This window comes from Stenella coeruleoalba (genome assembly GCF_951394435.1).
Source record: "Stenella coeruleoalba genome assembly, chromosome: 16".
Lineage (NCBI taxonomy): Eukaryota > Metazoa > Chordata > Mammalia > Artiodactyla > Delphinidae > Stenella > Stenella coeruleoalba.
The window spans coordinates 14,056,935-14,072,453 of record NC_137162.1 but is presented as its reverse complement, the minus strand read 5'-3'; the positions used below and the strand labels follow the sequence as shown (position 1 = coordinate 14,072,453).

The following is a 15,519-nucleotide window of genomic DNA, read 5'->3' as shown; positions in this document are numbered from 1 at the left end:
GCGCTGCTGCATACCTGACACGTGTGGACCACTTCCTGCCAAGTTAATAGCACCATCAAATGACCTGCTGTTTAGCACAAGACTCACTCTGGAACTGGTGAGTTCCAATTCCTACTTTTCTTCTGAAGAACCTATATGGTTTTAGAACATGCAAAATTACAGCTCCAAAAAGAGCTCTCCCTGGGTGAGTGGTCTGTAAAACCAACTGATCTGGAACATTTTCCAAAAGTACAAAAGGAACAAATAGAAATGCATTTTTGCCAGCAGTCCCCGCCCCCCCCCCCCACACACACACACACAATCCAGCAGGGGCAAAGGACGTTTAAGGATGCTACCTTCCTCCAGCTCGGACCAGATTTCTCCTATGACATTCTCCACCAAAAAGGTTCGACTCTGCCGATTACGTCGTGTGTGTTCCTTGGCTAGTGGCCAACAGAAAGAAAATAACGACGGGTAAGAAAACATGAAAAAGCTGGCAGTCAGTGGAGGTAAAAGAGCCTGGGGGGTTTAGGAACAGAACATTTGGCGATACTTGATCAAAACGATTACATAAATGCAACATAGGGAATGACAGAGTCAGCTCTTCCAGAGCAAGTAGCTATTTCCACCAGCCTTCATCTATTCATCTGCCTGGCAGCTCTGGCCAATGCCCTGCTGAAAAGCTCACCCTGATGAGATTCCCTTCCTCCAGGGACACTTTCAGGGGAATGCGCATAAAATAGGCCAATTTCCTGGCTTTGCTGCCCCAGTGAGGAGGCTGTCTGCCAAGCAGCCTTCAGTGCGCTTGGCTAAATAATTTCACATCAAGCAGCTTTGTCTGATAGAAGGAATGCGGGGTATGTTTTCCTAATCTGGATCCTGGATAAACGGCCAGGAGCCCTTTCCAGACCCCGTTGAAGTCGACATGCTCTTCAGCCACAAGGTGGCGCTTCAGCCGCAAGGTGGCACGGCTGAACCTAGAAAAGTCGGCGCTGCCTTTTTCCTGCACACCGCGGGACAACCTGGGGGTGGCTCGGGGTACTCAGGGGCTGTGACTCGCATGGGTATTTCTTGCCCCGCAGGCCTCCTGACAGCCCCGTGAGGCGGACAGGCACAAATCATATCGCCCTGTGTTCAGACGAGGAAACCAGGTCAGGGAGGTCAAGGGACTTGCAGTTCCCACGACTCTGTCTTGCAGCCTGAAATTAACCCTCAGGCCACGGACCCCCTCTGCCTTTGAGATTTAACAATTTAGAGTGAAGTCTGAAAGAGCAGAATACGAATGTTAAGAGGTGAGAAAGGTGCTGTGAGAGGGAGCCTGGGAAGCAGCAGAGCACCGGCACGATGGGAATTTGGGCAAATCACTTAACGTCTCTCACAGGCAGAGCAGGGACCAGCCGTCTGATTTATCCTCAGCACCCACTGTGACACCAGGCACACAGCAAGTGATAAGGAAGGCAAAGCACCAAGTGTGAGACTGGGAACCCAACAAATGATCACTACAATGAACAGTTTAGAGCAATCCTGGCTTTACAGACGAAGGCTCTGTCCACCACTCGCTGTCCCATCCCACAAGTGTCCTCCCGACCAATTTTTTTTAGTCTCTAAGCCCTACAAATCCATCTGTTGCTGGTTATCCAATAAAGAACCCTTGACCCTCCAGCCTCCTTCAGCAAGGAGCACAGTGTTTGCAAAACATCTTCTCTGGGGATTAGAATGGCAAACATCGGGCCAGCCTTAAGTTCCTCAGGCTCTGGTTTAGAGCAGAGAGGCCGCCCCCCCCCCCGCCCCCCCCATCCCGATTAAAGAGTTCCCGCAGGCCTGGGAGGGATCTCCAAACTCAGGGCTTCTCTGCTGTTCCCAACACCGGCTCCAGGTGAACTTATGTTGCACACCTCGTAGTGGGCACTGGTTTTCTAAAACAATCTAGATGACTAAGGAAATGGCATTCATAATAAACATCCTAGTGAGGCTAAGAAAACATGTTCTAAGCTTCAAAAAATTATCTCATTTTCCGGGCAAATTAAGCCCAAGATTGAGAAAAATGTAGCCTTTTCTAATCTCGTTAAGTCTTTTTGGAGTAAAATAATACCGACAGCAAACCCTGCAGTGCTGGAGGCAGAGTGCCAGCTCTGGTCTCCTCAGTGGTGGCCACTGGGAGTCCATCAGGGAGGAGCATCGGAGGGCAGAAAACAGCCAGGGGGTCTCAGGGTATTAATGCCATCCTGGGTATCCCGGATTAAGTGCTCTGCCAGGCCTCGGCACATAGCAAGCACCCCGTCCTTCCGGGAGACAGGTTCCCACCGTAAAGCAACGCTGAGATAGAACCCCTGTCTCACTGCCCCTCTGAGGGATGGTGGCCAACAATTTGAGGATTTCAAAAACCAAAGACACCCCTCTGAGCACAGGAAACAACAGTAAATCCCACAAGGCACAGGACACAGACACAGCAGTGTGAAGGTAGGTAGGATATGGTAAAGAAAGGGAAGCGAAAACTGAGCTCTTGGGGAAGGCAAGCATTCAAAACAATTCCCCCCTCAAATGTGAATGTTATACTTAAGAAGCGTCAATGCCGTGTTGAATTAGCTAATTCTGACATGAGCTGCTGTTTATGAACAATGGCGAAAGAACCAGCATATGAAATACAGAGCCCAGTCAGTCACTCCTCTTTTTTCCAGTTACAACAATGAAGAAGGAAATGTAAATAATGAGATCATCCTGAGTATTTAAAACATGAATGCATTGGATTTAGTTAGCGGTGAGGCCAGCCTTGGCACGATGGGGAGGCCAAGCATTGTGAGAAAAAGGCAAATCAAGCCCTCAAACTTGAGGGGAAGCCCGTTTCCATTCATTCTGGGTGAATCAGATCCAGGGTGTGAACACGTGGCCCCAGCAGGCTGAGGCAGCAGCCTGGGGACAAGCGAACTTCCTGCCACTGTCTTGTGGCTGAGGTTAACAGACGCCTCCACCCTGGGTTCAAAATGAAGAGCAGTGGCTGCCGGGGCAGAGTCACCCTGGGAAGAGGAAGAGAGGCCTGTCTGGGCAGGAAGAATGTGTGCCTGCGAAGCGTGAGCCTGGGCCCCAGCACCCCAGGCAGTGCAGAGACAGGCGTTGGGAAGAGGACCAAGAAAAGCTTGGGACCAACTGGTGACCGTTCTCACTGATGGCATCCCTCTCCTCCTGGGCCTGGGCCTTGCAGGGCAGGATGGAGACGGGCTTGGGCGATGGGGGGCTTTCTGTCCTCGGAGCCCTCACCCGGGCACAGAGCTCAGAGCCGGGGCGCACAGCGCCACCTCCCCGGCTCCCATCAGCTTCCATGCTCACTCACGTGGCTGTGAGTGATCCAGGGTGTCTGCAGACTCCGTGGTCCTGGACAGACCGACGGAACCCTGCATTCCAGGGAAAACAGTCCTGAGGCACAAGATTGTGAGCAACTTGCATATAGTAAACATTAAAGAGAAGAAGGCCCTTAAAATGCCCATCCCGGGTCTCCATGGGCGATGCTCCTTCCCACAGCTAAACGAGCATCAGCCCCTCAGGACACGTCAGCCCTTTCCATCTCTAGCTTCAACTCTCGCCAGGTTTACAGTTAAGACACATACTGAGCTCATCACACACGAAGCGGCCCCAGTGAGTGAGTCAGCAATAAATCAACAATCTTAACGGAGGAATTAATAACAAGCACGTGGGATGAGATTAAGAATCAGTTCATAGAGAGGAGAGATTAAACGCCCAGTAAAATGCAAGGCCGAGAGCCGCTCTCAGGCCACCCTTGGGTTCTTGGAGAGAAGTGCTCTCCCCTAAGGCACTTGGGTGGGTGACGAACTAGGGTAACCACTGCTGAGTTTACGGGGGTCCTTGGAGGGGCCAGGTAGGGGGCTGAGCACAGAGGTACTTAAGGGCCAACCTCCTTCAGAAGCATCTTGATTTCTCACGACCGCACTGAGTGCCTTTAAAACTCCAAGGCACAGAAACATGCAGGGGGCTGGAGGGAAGACAGCAGGGAGGGGGAGAGAGAGAGCAGGAGGTACCCTGTGCAAACCCAGCTCCTACTGTGTCACTGGCGCTGTACCCATTGACCGCGGCCTTGCTGCTCAGCTCGATCATCTGGTGCAACCGCAGCTTCCGGCAGTAGATGGAGGCCGCCTCGGGCTCCAAGGCAATGATGAGCTGCTCTGAGTTCTCGGGGGAAGCCAGGCCTGCCTGGAAGACAGAAGGCAAGGCTGGGACCCAGGCTCCCTGGCCAGGACCCCTCCAAGGACACCCACGCCTTGGGCTGACACCCGCAAGGAAGGGACACTCACAAGCTGCTTGTTTGGGAAATTCCCTCCACAGCCCTCTCCAGAGCCTAAAATCGGGGGTGATCGGGTGCTGGTCCCCAAGCCGGGTACCCAAACGTCACAGAGTGGGGAACGAAAATGTACAAGCGCCCTTGGGAAATTCCAGGCTCTGTGAGCCTCAGGGCCTCCTGCACTTGGGGCCTGCTTGGCCCAGAACTGAGAAGCACAAAGGGGCAAAGGACCGAAAACTTTGAAAACCACCACGGGATGGAAGGCCGATGGTCTGTTTCCGGTTCCAGGACTAAATGGTCTGACCGGATCGTAGCAAACCCCGATCTTTGGTGGCCTAGGAAACAGAAAGGCCATCACTGGGCCTCAGCTATGCAAGCGTCTGATTTTGTCGTGTGGGAATCTGATCTGTTATCTCCAGAGCACCAGGAAGGTTCCAGGAGAAAGCCCCCCGTGGAATCCCACAGAGTCCCCCTTTCCTAGAGTGCAGGGGGAAAGGCCACTGACAGTTATCTTATTCAAAGCCTCTACCCCTTTCACAGCAGAAATGCTTCTGCCCCATGACACCGGGCTTGCTCCAGTCACAGCCCCTCCAGGCTTCACGAAGGGCAGCCAGGAGGCTCCGGGACCAGCCTTCTGAGGGTGCTCAGAGACACGGCCCGGACTGGCCTCTCACGGCCTTGACCTGGAGCACGAGATCTAGCTTGCTTGTTGAAGCCGCCCAAGCTCGCGGCTTTCCGTGGTCGCCAGCACAATAGGAGATAAAAACTAGCTCCTTCGATCAGCACTGCGTTTGCTGACTTTGCTGCCGTTTCCGAGGAAACCCGGGATGCGCTCTCACGTGGTACCCCTTTGGAGAAGGCTCCCAGGTGTCCCCAGGCCCCTGGGGGGTTAGTGGGCTCATCTCGTCAACCAGGGACAAAGGTCTGCCTAATGTCACACACGTACAATGACCCGGTGGGGAAGAGCTGGCCTAGAGTCACGGGCGTGCGCGGAAGGAGCTTAGGAGGGTCAGTTACTGGGCAAGGAGGGGAGGGGAGCTCAGGTTAGAAATTAGAAATGCCTTTCGTCCAAGCCCTTCACTCTATGAAGAAGGAAACCAAGGCTCGGAGAGGTAGGGCAACCAACTGTCCCGGTTTCCTGGGGCACGGGCCTTTCAGTGCTAAAACCAGGCCAGTCTTAGGCTCCAGCGTATCCCAGAGAAGTGGCAGAGCAGCCCAGGCCCAGGTCTTGAGCCTTGCAGACCAGCTCTTTAATTGGTTCTCAGCTCTCCTGCTCTTAGTAATTCCAGGTACTGGGGTAGGGCCCAGGCCTCTGTACTTTGACAAAACCCGCGGGCGCCCCTAATACTCCCGAACTGGTTTGAAGGTACGCTCTCTACTCATTCACTCTGCGACAGTACCGCCTAGACCTGCTGTCATTCACTGTCACTAATAACCACACCCCAAACGAACCAGTTAATTACGTCTTAATGAGATACCATCAGCCGGCAGGTGACTGAAAATCTCCACTCTGCCGAAACCATGAATGCCTCACAAGGGCAGAACCCGTCTGGACCGAACCGAAACCATGAATGCCTCACAAGGGCAGAACCCGTCTGGACCGAACCGAAACCATGAATGCCTCACAAGGGCAGAACCCGTCTGGACCGAACCGAAACCATGAATGCCTCACAAGGGCAGAACCCGTCTGGACCAAATTACAAGAACAGATGGAACCGCACACGCCTACACCCTCCACCAGGAACCCGCCTCCTTCCTGCCTTGTACCCTTGGCTAAGGCCTACCACAAGGGCAGCATCTGTGCCCATCAGCAGGGTCCCCAGGTCAAAGAGGCCAGGTCTGCCCTTAGCTTACACGGGTCAATAGGTTAGTGACACAGATACGCAACAAGATTTCCCCATCCAAGGGAATGAAGGTGCCCCCTCCCCCAGCCTCACTTTCTCATAGTGTCTCCTCGGACACCCTCAGCACAAAGGCAGACAAAGGTTAAGATGCCCGATGAAATAGGACATGGGTTACACGTGTCAGGTGCCACCAGGAACAGTGAAACCTCTGAACCTTTATCCCCAGGATCCCAGAAGAGGAAATCCAAAGTGACACCAGGAGGAGCCCCGTCTATAGAACAGCGCTCGTGGACTGGTTCTTCTATCCTCATGGGTTTGTACGTAAAGCCAAGGCCCTCCTAGAACAGAAGCTCATAGGCCCAGCTCCCACAACATGGGCTGAGGGAGAAGGAGACGCGTTACAAAGCAACAATGGGCCCTGGATGTACAAGCCTTTCCTCCAAAGTTCAGGATGGAGGATAAACTGGGAGGAGGCTGGGGCGGGCAGAGCAGAGTGGTGCCCGGGACTCGGTGTGGAGGAAAGGCACGGGCTCTGCCCACTCAAAAGGCACATTCCTGTCATTGTGTCCCACTGGGATGTCAACCAGCCAGGCAGCTCCCATGTGGCCGGTAAGAGCAACAGGGGCCTGGGCCCAGCGGGAATGGGGACGGCAGGGGACAAAGGAGAGCAGAAAATAGACGCCCTTATTCTCCTCCATGCCTACCCAGAAATTCTGAGCAGGGTCTCTAACTTATATGTGAAATATCTACGTGGAAAATCACATCAAGAGGTCCAGAGGAGTGAAGAGCCTGGAGGAAAATGTTACATTTTCCTCCAGGCTCTTCACTCAAGGGCATCCGAGGGTACCTGGTGTGTGACTGAGACCACCCCCCACACACACACCGGATGCTCCCACCTCCTGAAGATGTGAAAGACAATCAGGCTGACCTGAATCTGCCCCAAACAGCGTGGGCTGCACCCCTCGGGGGGCCTTTCACCTGTCCCTCCCCAGCTGGGCTGGCCTCAGCTCCACAGCCAAAGCTTTGACCCATTTCCATGGGGGCTTCCCCACAGTACCCTGCTCAGGATGCAGACAGAAGCAAAGGTGAAGAGGACCCCAAACCAGAGGGGAGGGGAAAGGCAAGGTCAGTGGGGGCCCCGGCAGTGCCTGGGAGACCCAGGACAAAGTAACAACACTCCATTGCTTAAGCCAGCCCCCCGTCCACTCCCCAGTGAGAGTGAGGGGCCGTGTCCCTACCAGCAAACTCTCATGGACGTCACAGGGAGAGGGGAGGGGGAGGCAAAGGGAGGCAGCTGCCTCTGCACAGATTCCCAGTCACCAGGAGGCTTCCCAGAGCTGCTGGTGGGCTCCAAGAGAAGGAGGAAATGCGAACGTCTCTGCCACACTCTCAGAAACCCAGATGTCTTTATCTCTGAGAGAAGGATCCAGTGCCCTGAAATGTAAGCTTTGTTTCCGCATGAAAACACTTGCCGTCCTTCTCAGCAGAAGCCCTCTGGCCTGGCAGCTGGCAGGAGACCTGGGGGTCTTTTCCTGGGATCAGGTCAGGGTCAACCGGGGCAGGAGAGCTCTCTCTCCGCTTTCAATAATTCTGCCTCTGGAGCCGGTATCTCAAGGCCACTGTTCCGTTCCAACGTGAGCTCTCCCTCTGCTCGGCCCCCGGCCCAGCACCTGGCATATTCTGCCCCCGACTATAGATCCATGGGGACCTGTCTAGCCTCTCCTGCAAGATGGTACATCTTCTAAGGGCAGCAGTCAGGTCTTCTTGCCCCGGAGCACACAGTAGGTGCTCAGAGAGCAGCTGCCGCAGGAACGAGTCACCCATCCCTCCAGCCAGCCTTTATTCTGCAATTTCCGGCCCTTCTCAGGAGAGCATTTCAAACACGACCTGAGGATTCTGCAATCAGAAAGCGTCTGAACAAGGAGGTTGCTACCCCATTTGACTTCACGAATCTGGGCAGCAAGAACTCCATCGTGGTAGTTTGTAGCGCTCTGCTTCCTGGTCACAAGCTCCACCTGAAAGGAGCGGGTGGGTGAGAAGACCGCACTCCACGGAGGCCGAGGACGTGGGCAGTGACCACCTCGACCACCGCTCCTTGGCCCTGCAGTCAGCCAGGCAGATCCGCCAGGGGCTGTGTCCACGGCTGAGAAAAACGGCTGGACCAGCGGAGTACTCAGCTGGCCTGGTGTCAGACGGCAAAGAGCTGCAGCTGCGCGGCTCCTAAGCGTCATGGGGCTGGCTTTCTTTCCTGACATGATTACTTTTCACTGCAGTTTGTTCAGAAAGGGAGGCAAATGCAAGCTGCAACTCCATGTTAGAGGAGATCAGCGTACGTGGGGGAACATCACTGATTTAACAGGTTTCTGAAACCTACCAGAGTTACACATTTTAGGCAAAATGCCTCTAGAAATACACTGGACTACCTCCTATGCATGATGTGCTCAGGACGCAGTGGAACTATCTCCTCATTCTGGGTCTTTTCTGAGGGCCTCAGAAGAGGCATCAGACGTTCCTTCTGCCACCATCTTTTCACTGAATGTTCTTAAAGGGTCTAAAGCTGTCCCGAGGCTGTGGATTATAAAAGATGGAGACTTAACCCACTTTCTCAACAATCACCTGACGTAAGAGGAGTTTTGGAAGTTTCACAGATGAAACTGTGCCCATGTCAAGTGCTGGGCAGCCCTCACTGGCAGTGAATCTCAGTCCTCCAAGTGCAGGCCCCAGGCCCACCCCCTGCAGGCCTGCTTCTCCACGGGAGATGCTGCCCAGAGATTCATCTCCTGGCTCTGGTCCAGGCCTCTCCCCCTCCCCCAGGCCGGTGGAGGATGACCTTCAGCCTCCATGTGACCGTGCCATGAACTTGGGCTCGGGAGGCCTCCCATGAGCCCGGAAGGAGGGGCTCCACTTGCCACAGGCAAGCGGGGTGGACAGACGAGTTTCCCAGCTGCTCTGACGGAGAACCATCCCACCTCCTTCCTCATCCTTCCTGTTCATCTGTCAGAAGCCAGGCCGACAGGCAGCAGCACATCAGGTGGAAGGGCTGGTGGGCACTCTCAGATTTCAGAAGCTGGGCGGGCCAAGAACTGTGTTTTTTGCTCAGGTTCTGTATTTATCAGGTTTCTCCAGAGAAACAGAGCCAGTAGGATGTATGCATATGTAGAAAGAGCTTTATTATAAGGAACTGGCTTATGCGATTATGGCGACTGTCAAACCCCAAGACCTCAGCCGGCAAGCTGGACAGCCAGGAGGGCCGATGGTATAATTCCCTTGCCGGCAGGCTCAAGACGCAGGAGGAGGCGATATTTCATTTGGAGTCCAAAGGCAGGGGGAAAACAAGGCTCCAGTCTGAAGGCAGGCAGGCAGGCAGACAGGAGGAATTCCCTCTCATTTTATCTAGGAAGGTTCAGCCTTTTGTTCTAGTCAGGCCTTCCACTGATTGAATGAGACCCACCCACCTTAGGGAGGGCAATCTGCTCTATTTAATTGATTTAAATGTTCATCTCATCCTGAAACACACTCACAGCAACACTCAGAATGATGTCTGACCAAATATCTGGGTATCCCTAGGCCCAGTCAGGTTGACACATAAGCGTAACCATCACAGGTATGCATCTTTCTTACTCTGCATAATAAATGGGAGGTGAGGAGGGAGAGTTGGAGAGATGCTGATTTTGGAGAGTAGCAAGCTCTATTTCCATCTTGTCATGAAGACTCTCCCAGAAGACAGGCTGAAGAGGGTGCCCTGATATGCCACCTGCCCCTTGGCAGAAGTACAGATGGCTTCAACGAACCACCTGGATGCAAGTGATTTGAGAGCAGGGCTCCCGTCCTACGACTCGAGCGCCCACCACAGTTCTGGCACAGGAGGCCCCTGGCACAGGCTGTTCAATGAATAAATGAACGAGTGAACAAAGAATGAATGAATGGTACCTGCCATCTTAGAATCCATCCAGTGACTGTAAACTGAACACAAGTATCAAATCAGAGCTACAAAGGGCCCAAAATTAAGCTGCACAGACACTGTCCTGGACAAACGTTACCCGGCATGGAGAGGACATGCCGGTCCACAGGGTGTCTCTGGGCCTCAGGAAGCAAATTCCCCCATCCCCTCCGTCTATGCTGGCCACCTGGGCCCTGCCCAGGAGCTGCCGGCCCTCCTACTGCCTGAGGTGCCAAAGCCTAGAGGACGCCACACCCCCCTCAGCCTGGTTTCCCCCTTGGCCTCCCCAGTGTAAGGGGCCTCTCCCCACACCGGCCCCACCCTCTCAGAGAGACAGTCCTTGAAGAGCCGGCCCAGGGCTCCATGAGCCCCGACAAATCTACAAGTCACCGCACCTCTTTCTTTTTCAGGCTAAAACTAAGAACTGTCCCCTTTCCGGGTCACGTGTTTGTTGCTGAAGTCTTCCCATGGGCTGGAAAATGAAAGTCAGAACCATGATTCTTGAGTATCCTTCCTGGGAAAACTCAGGATCCCAGGCTGTGTCTTAGCAGACAGCCATGTCCCGGTGTCCCATCTTTGGGTCTCTGGACACTGCCTGAAGGCTGACACCAAGGAAAAGCTCCCTGATGCCCAGGGCTCCCATGGACAGTGAAACTGCATTTGTGTCTCTTCCTTTTTAAAGAAGTTGCCTCTTTCTGGAACTTCCACCTTCTCCCTTCATCCCTATAAAAACAAATCTATTTTTGGCAAACACAAAGACTGAGCCAGATTCTCACGCTGAACAGAGGAAGGGGAGAGCAGAGGAGCCAGCCTGGGGCAGGGAAGGGAAGGAAGGGAATGGGAGAGCACGGGGGGGGGGGGGGGGGGGGGGGGGGGGGGGGGACGACGACACTGCCCTTCCTTGAACTCTACCTGCAGCCTGGAGTAAAGCCTCAAGCGTCCAGGACAATTCATGACGCCAAGGTGCCTGGGGCCATTTGACTGTGTTCAGAGATCAGCGCTGATTAGATGGGCGTTTTGAAAGGAAAGGTTTATTTATATTTATACATATGGCCACAGACTCAACATCAAAGGTGTGTCTCCAGGGAAAGGTGGCTCTCTCCTGAGAGGTGTGGCAGGGGACAAGGGGACATCTACGACCTTTGTGATCTTCCCCAGCCCACTCAGGTTGGAGGCTCTGAAAACTGAGTCTCAGCGCAGACTCGACCCAGGCCCCAGGGTCGGCTTTCATTTATGAACCCCGGGGACTATGTACAACAGGGGCCAGCTCTGTCCCCGGGACCGGAACAGCAGGTCAGGACGGCCTCTGCCATTCTTGCCACGAAGTCAGACACTCATGGGAGCCCCATCGTGGCACAGGTTGTCCGCAAACAACGTGAGGGTTGGAGGCCACGGGGGTTTTGGCACCAGGGGTGCCCGCTGCACCCACGAGGGATGGGCTGGCCGTCGACGCTGGGATGTTCTGGCTCCGTGGCGCCATGTTGACTGGCTCGCTCCCTAACTGTACCACTGCCCTCACCCCGCTGTGGGCGTCCTCCACCAGGCAGGTCCAGCAGTCCCCTCCCCTGTCTGGGGCGCCTGTACATGCCGTGCTCCTGTGTCGCTCCTAAGATGAACTGTGCAGAGGACAACCGTACCCCCTTTATTTCCCAGCCGCATAGGTGCAGCTTTCGGCCTCCACCAGGCTGATGGGCCTGGTCCATGGCCATCGGCATTGTCTTTATTTCTTCCTTGTTCAAATATTCTTGTTCCCCAAGCCTTTTCCTTGAGGGTCTCACTTCCATTTGCCCACAGAGAAATACCTCTGAACCTCAGTTTGCAATCCTAGCCCCAAGGAACCTACAGGGGCAACAAGACCTGGAAATGAATAAAGTCAGAAGGAAAACTGAGCCCAGCCCCTCCCCTTGTCCGTCTGACCCCCGCTGCTCCCCGAGGAGGAAGCTGAGGAATGGGAAGGCTCCTGGCCCCCCACCTGTGGGAGACCCCTCGCTGCCTCCCCAAGGAGGCCTGTGAATGCTGGGGGACCCTGGAGTGGAGTGACAGCCACCGCCAGGTGTATCTTGGGCCCTGCCTGCCCCCAGCCCCGCACTTACCTGGTAGGCAGCTTGTCTCATGAACTGCTTGGCGGGCTGTTTCCAGATGGCAGGCACTGTGATAACCCATCTGACATCAGAGTTCTCGAACTCTGAACCCGTCTGATCGCTCAGCTCCTAAAGCCAAGGAAAATGCAGCAGGTCAGGTGGACAGAGCTGGTCCTCCTGTGGCTTTGCTGAAAATCCAGGCTTCCTGGCCGTGAACTCTCGGGGCATCTATTCCGCGGCCCCCCCGAACTTATCAGCGTCAGGAACAAGAGTCTGTTTTCCGAATATACAGCAAACAGGGAGCCCCCAGCTCCTTCCACTCCCTGGATGTGGCTGCAGGTGGGAGATGGGCAGATCTGAGGCCTCTGGCCACTTCCTAGTCATGTGACTTAGGGCAAGTGACAACCTCTCAGGCCTCAGCTTCCTTATCTGTACAGTAGGAATAACAGTAAGCTCATACAGTTATTGGGAGGATTGATAATTTCCCGAGAGCTACACTTCCTGGCAGCTTGCTCCAGTGTCAACCTTGTTAAGCCCTTTCCATAGCTCAACCGCCATTAATCCACTTGAGAATCCTGTTAGGAAGAGATTAGCACTGCCCCTCTTCTACAGGTGGCAAACTAAGGCCTGGATACGTTCGGTATCTTTGTGATGATTGCCCAGCTAGAAAGTAGCAGAGCCAAAGTTTGGACCCAGACGCAGGTCTATCTTGACTTGAAAGGCCAAGGTCTTAACTAAATTGTTACTTTTGGTCTCGTATCTGATCAGTGCCTGGCCCACAGGAATGCTTGACGACTGGTAGCATTTGTTAGCAGAGTTGTGTCACTGTCACCCACCTTACTGCAGGCCCAGCACATCAGTGGAGTTTTCCTGGCAGGATGGTAAGGGTAGGAACAACATGACCTAAGCAAGAACCGTGCTGCCCTTGACTTTCAGTTAATGTAAAACCTATCTACAAAACAGAAACAGACTCACAGACATAGAGCTCAGACTTGTGGTTGCCAAGGGTGGAGGGATGGGGAGGTAGGGGAGGGAGAGGGATGGACTGGGAGTTTGGGGTTGGTAAATGCAAACTATTGCATTTAGAATGGCTAAACAACAAGGTCCCACTGTATATGCAATCTCCTGGGATAAACCATAAAGGAAAAGAATATTTAAAAAAAAAAAGAATGTCTATATGTGTATAGCTGAGTCACTGTGCTGTACAGCAGAGACGGGCACAACACTGTAAATCAACTCTTCTTCAAAAAAAAGAAAATCAGTGGGACCCATGTGGATAAACAGGACGGGTGGAAGCATCAGAGGTTTCCATCAGGCCCAGGTAGACAAAATATGTCTCTAGAATAGCTCTCAGACTCAGTATTCCCACCGGTAGAATGGGAAGAATAACACTAACCCACAGCGTTACTGGCAAGATTAAATGAGAACACACAGGGAACATCCGGCCCAGAGAAGACCTCTGATTGATGCTTGTCCCCCCCTTCTCCTCCCCTTCCTGTTGCCACATTCACCAGACAAATCTGAAATCAAACCTAAACACACACTGATGTGCTTCTGCATCAAAGTCCGCTCTGGGGACATGTTTCAGAAGATTAATAGGCTGGCGGTTTTTTTCCTAATGGGTATCTCATTTTCTCTATTGTTTCACATAGTTATCTTGGGGCTGACCCACCCTCTCACTGAACTAACTTCCTCTTTGATCGGTAAGTTTTTTTTCCCTTTTAAAAAAAACTTTTCATTTTTCATTGTGAGAAAATACACGTAACATAAAATTCACCATCTTAACCATTTTTAAGTGTGTGGTTCAGTACATTCACTAAACTTTTTTTTAATAAACATGTTTTTAAAAACATCTCTGCTTTAGACCAACATGAAACAACCTTTTTTTTTTTAAATTGAGGCATAACTGATTTACAATGTTGTGTGAATTGCTGGTGTACAGCAAAGCGATTCAGATAGATATATATAGATATATATACAGATATATATATGAATGAATATATATATAGATATGAATGAATATATATATGAACATATATATATATATATATGTTCTTTTTCAGATTCTTTTCCATTATAGGTTATTACGAGATACCGAATATAGTTCCCTGTGCTATACAGTAGGTCCTTGTTGTTTATCTATTTTATATATAGTACTGTCAAACTCCTAATTTAAATCCCGAACTCCTAATTTATCCCTCCCCACCCCTTTCCCCTTTGGTAACCATAAGTTTGTTTTCTATGTCTGTGGGTCTATTCCTATTTTATATATAAGTTCATTTGTATCATTTTTTTAGATTCCACATATAAATGACATATGATATTTATCTTTCTCTGTCTGACTTACTTCACTTAGTGTGATAATCTCTAGGTCCACCCATGTTGCTCCAAATGACCTTATTCCATTCTTTTCAATGGCTAATATTCCATTGTATATGTGTACCACATCTTCTTTATCCATTCATCTGTCGATGGACATTTCGGTTACGTCCACGTCTTTGCTATTGTAAATAGTGCTGCTATGAACACTGGGGTGCATGTATCTTTTTGAATTTGCATGTATCTTTTCATCTTTTCCAGATATTTGTCCAGGAGTGGGATTGCTGGTGAAAGAGCCATTTTTTGTTCGTGTTTATTTTTGTTTTTTTAATCACGTTTTATTTCCTTGCAGGTCTGCGCTGGGCTTTAAAAGCAGGTGAGCATGTGATGGGTTGGGAGGGATTCTAAGTGTGGTGCCTATAACATTCCAGGCTATTTTAAGCTCTTTAAACAGGAAAAGGCTCAAAGGTGAAGGATGGGCTTCCCTGGCTGTACGGAAAGTTGTCTGATGAGCTGTTTGTTTGCCAACGGGTGGAGATCAGCCTGGAAGGGAAGGAACCCGGCACTGACTGAACATCTCACGTCAGGCACTTTCACTGACTGTCCCTCGTGAATAGTGAGACTGCTCCAGGGACGTGATTTCTGAGATATTCTACTTGAGCTTATTCTGGTCCAACATGCAATAGTCCCCCTCTGCACTGAACCCACCTGCCCCTCAAACACCAGCCAGCCTCTTATGCAGGGCCTAGTTCCTATACACCTCCTCAAACAGCTCTTCTGCATGGAATTTCTTTACAACGTGTTCCCTGCTCAGAGAAGGTTCCGGAAGCTTCTGGCTGAGCCGACAGGTCCACAACCACCCACCTACCCACGCCCGTGCCTGACCTCTGCCCCCTCCACCTCCTCCCTCCCTTGAGAGATGGGCTGTTCACGCCTTTCTTCTTGGCCAACTTGAAACACACTCCAGTGTCGCAGACTTTCTCAAGTTCTACATCTTCCCTGAGTCCCCACGGCTGCTCCTCTTATTCCGGAGACCCCCACCTCCCTCTGCGCCTTCATCTTTCT

At 52.2% G+C, this 15,519-nt stretch overlaps 1 protein-coding gene across 1 annotated transcript in view; it reads right to left on the bottom strand.

The window, feature by feature from the left end:
- The window catches only part of HSPA12A (heat shock protein family A (Hsp70) member 12A), a 68,757-nt gene that overhangs the window by 7,793 nt on the left and 45,445 nt on the right, over window positions 1–15,519 (bottom strand). The window contains exons 6-8 of the mRNA XM_079899230.1: window positions 12,148–12,264; window positions 4,011–4,182; window positions 336–422 (exon numbers count right to left, since the gene is read on the bottom strand). Coding sequence (XP_079755356.1) covers window positions 336–422; window positions 4,011–4,182; window positions 12,148–12,264 — 376 coding nt within the window. The remainder of the gene's footprint in view (window positions 1–335; window positions 423–4,010; window positions 4,183–12,147; window positions 12,265–15,519) is intronic.